Raw genomic sequence first — 3,528 nt, forward strand, 5'->3', positions numbered from 1 at the left:
CGGGGGGGCATGGTGGGGGGGGTCCGCCGAGCGCCTCGGCCGTCCTCGGAGAGCAGAGTGCGACAGAGCCATGCTCTGTCTCACTCTCTCGCACGCTGTGCGTTTCTGACAGCGTGCGAGAGAGTGAGACAGAACACAGCTCCGTCGCACTCCGCTCTCCGAGGACAGCCGAGGCGCTCGGCGGCCCCCCACCATCGGCCACGGTGGCTGTAGCGGCTTTCATCTGGGAGGTCTGCGCGGAGATACAATTTTCGTAATTTCTTACAATCAGCAAGGACGTCAAAACTTTGTGATGATACACGTGCACACTGTAAATTTATTATTTCCAAGTTCTGTAGCGAGTCTCTCAATTCATGTTCAAATAAAATTATATCATTCGGAACATTATCATTCTCATGTTCATTATCCAAACAAACCGTCACTTGCACTATTAGAGTCGCGAGATAGTAAACCGAAATATTCCAAATTTAATTCACGTATCCGTTTATTTTTTTTCAGTATTTCACAAAGAGTGTCAGGTTTTATATTTAATGTAAAATCAACACTTAAATGTTCAAGAGTGTTTAATTTTTTCAGATATGAAAATCCTCTGTCATTTATGCATTTACACAACTTAAATCCAGTTCTAAAAACATATGAAATTACATATATACAGGGTGGTCCATTTAAGTGTGGACATGGAAATATCTCGAAAACTATATATTGGATTTAGAAAATGGTCGTAATAAACGTTGTTTGTCTCGAAGGGTCCTATACATTGGAACCAATACATTGGAACCTATACATTGGAAATACACAAAATAACATTTGCAACTAATATCATCACATGATATACACTTCTTGAAATACCGTACGGGAAGCATTCGTAATTCGTTATGCGATTCGTTCGAAGAGATTGTACGTGCTCCTGTGTTACTAAAGTTGCTCACTTGACAAATATTGACTACACTTTAATTTGTTCCAACGTTATAACGTTGGAACAAATTAAATTTTATTATTAAAAAAATGGAAAAGATGAAATGTTACTTAATATCGACGATTGTAATACCTTAAATCATCAGCAACTTCGCGGTAAAAATATACAGTTTTAATCAAATATGACAGAAGAGATCCTACATTATTTGTAAGATAATGCGGCGGGATTAACTCCGATGTGCCGATAAGCATCACAGAATTTATCATTTTGTAATAGTTCCATACCGTGTGCAAATGTTATTCTAAGCTTTTTGGTTTTAAAGGTGCATAACAGTGAGGGTACGCAAAATAATGTTGTCTCTATCGGGTTCGATACAGTAGAAGACGATGTTCTCTGTGATTCATCCCATATTAATAATAAGTCGTTATTATCGGAATCTATAGCCGAAATCTCCATTACATCTGTTGCAGCATCACACATTGCTAGTACGAGTATATCAATACCGATCGGATATACAGCTTCATGAAATGTTATATCTTCAAAATAGAAAACATAGTTATAATTTCTTCTTAATAGAGACGTATTATGTTTAACAAATCAAATATTACATATCAATAACTACATTTGAATCTGTGGCCTCACATACATCCTGTGGTACATACATTCTTTTGTCTTTATTTCACCGTAAGTCAGTCTTCGAGTGCTTTCACCTAATCCCTCGAACCCTGCCACCGGCGAGCACAGTCCGCGGGGAAACACGATTAGGCAATCGTTTCAGACTAAACATTGGTCCAATATTGGTTATACTAGAAATGCACTGGTCGATATTGCCAAACGAAAAGTGAAAAGTAAAGCCAATACTGGCCATGGAATAAATATAAATATTGCACAATAATAATTATACAATATTAGATTTATATTGAAAGTGCATTGGCCAATATTTAACAATGTAATAAGAATATTGGTCTAATATTGAGACAATATTAAACCAGTATTGTTAAATAGACATATTGGCTAAATAAGAGAAGGCGTCCATCTTACAATATTGGACCAATATTCGGAATACTAGGCTCTTACATTATTTTCCAATATTGCGTCAATATATTGTGCTACTAGAGTTGTCGAGGGAACCTTGAGAGCTACGCCCCTAAGACTGGTATTGCAATTAAAATTCGAATGTTTGATTATTACAGTGAGCAAGCTCGATCATACGGATAATGACTGTCTCTGCATCATTGTGCTAACTCATGGGACCGAGCACGATATGATATGCGCGAAGAACGCCATTTACCAAGTCGACGTGCTTTGGAAGCCCTTCACCGCTGATAAATGCACATCGCTCGCGGGCAAGCCTAAGCTGTTCTTCATCCAGGTAAAACAACATTTTCCAGTTCCGTTCTATTTTTAAATTATTGACACGTTCCGATATATTTTCGCTTGGTTTTATCCAGCTCGCTTACTCCGTCTGGCTTTTTGTTTAGGCTTGCAGAGGGGAAGCAGCCGACAGTGGTATTAAAATATCTCCCCGCACTCTAAGACAAACTGAAACTGACACGGTGCCTTATTATACTATTCCGACTCACGCAGATTTTCTGATGGCTTACAGCTCGAGGCAAGGTGAGTGTCTATGATACCTCAATATGATTCTACAGAAAGTTGGTCATTTTGTAGAGGCGTTGTTCTAACGGGGGTATTCAAAAAGGGCTGAGCACCAATGTAATAACTAAAATTGACTTTAACAAAATATTACAAGAATCGAACTTATTTCTGTTTCGGATTTTAAACACGATGTGCAAAAATGCACTTTTTGAAGCTATCACAATATATAAATTTGAAAAAGTACAACGAAAAACCACGTACATTCTTAATAACTGATTATAAAATATTAGTAATTTTATTTCATTATAAAATATTATATTTTAGTAAAATACTAATCACAACAATTAAGATTATTACGTAATATTGTATAATTGAATAATGATTAAAATTTTTTTTAATACCAAAACATACAATATAAAAATAAATAGGTATTTATAAAAGCGTTTCTTTCTTCCTTTAAAAAAGCTTGCTTAATTCTCATTGACTCAATTCGTTATTAACTCAAATATCATAACTTGATTTAATTTATTGGAAACATGTTTCAGTTCTACTGGATTTACAATATATAATACATAATACAATATGTAATACAATATACAGGGTGTACCTAAACTAAATATATTAATGGCGATAAATATTTTAATGACAAATACCTTGTAACATTTTGAGACGAAAATTCTATTGTAATATGAAAAAGTCGAGGCTATAATAGTTTTCAAATGGGAACAGTTTAAACATCTCGAATAGCAAAGCTAGAATTTCGCGCGCTCACGGATGGCAAAATGGCCAGTGATAAAGGTGATTTCTTGAACCACACGTCTTTGACATTAATGAAATTAGTGTAAAAATGTATGCAAGAGTTTTATTAAGAAACTATTTCTGTTTATTTGCAACGAAATTTAGAAATAGTTTAAAATGTTTTTTTTCAATAGTTCAAATCGATATTGATTTGTGTCAACTGTCATCAGAATATCTATTTGGTTAAATTGCGACAAATTTCATCGCGGAGATTT

General features: G+C 35.3%; 1 protein-coding gene across 1 annotated transcript; it reads left to right on the forward strand.

The window, feature by feature from the left end:
* The first annotated feature begins 1,827 nt into the window (after positions 1-1,827).
* On the forward strand, positions 1,828-2,859 carry LOC105567826 (caspase-1-like). Its single transcript, XM_012023034.1, has 2 exons — positions 1,828-2,288; positions 2,398-2,859. The coding sequence occupies exons 1-2, from the start codon at positions 2,181-2,183 to the stop codon at positions 2,545-2,547; spliced, it is 258 nt and encodes an 85-aa protein (XP_011878424.1). The 5' UTR covers positions 1,828-2,180; the 3' UTR covers positions 2,548-2,859.
* The last annotated feature ends 669 nt before the right edge of the window (positions 2,860-3,528 follow it).

The sequence above is a fragment of the Vollenhovia emeryi genome, unplaced genomic scaffold, assembly GCF_000949405.1.
Source record: "Vollenhovia emeryi isolate VEMERY1.0 unplaced genomic scaffold, V.emery_V1.0 DF942719.1, whole genome shotgun sequence".
NCBI lineage: Eukaryota > Metazoa > Arthropoda > Insecta > Hymenoptera > Formicidae > Vollenhovia > Vollenhovia emeryi.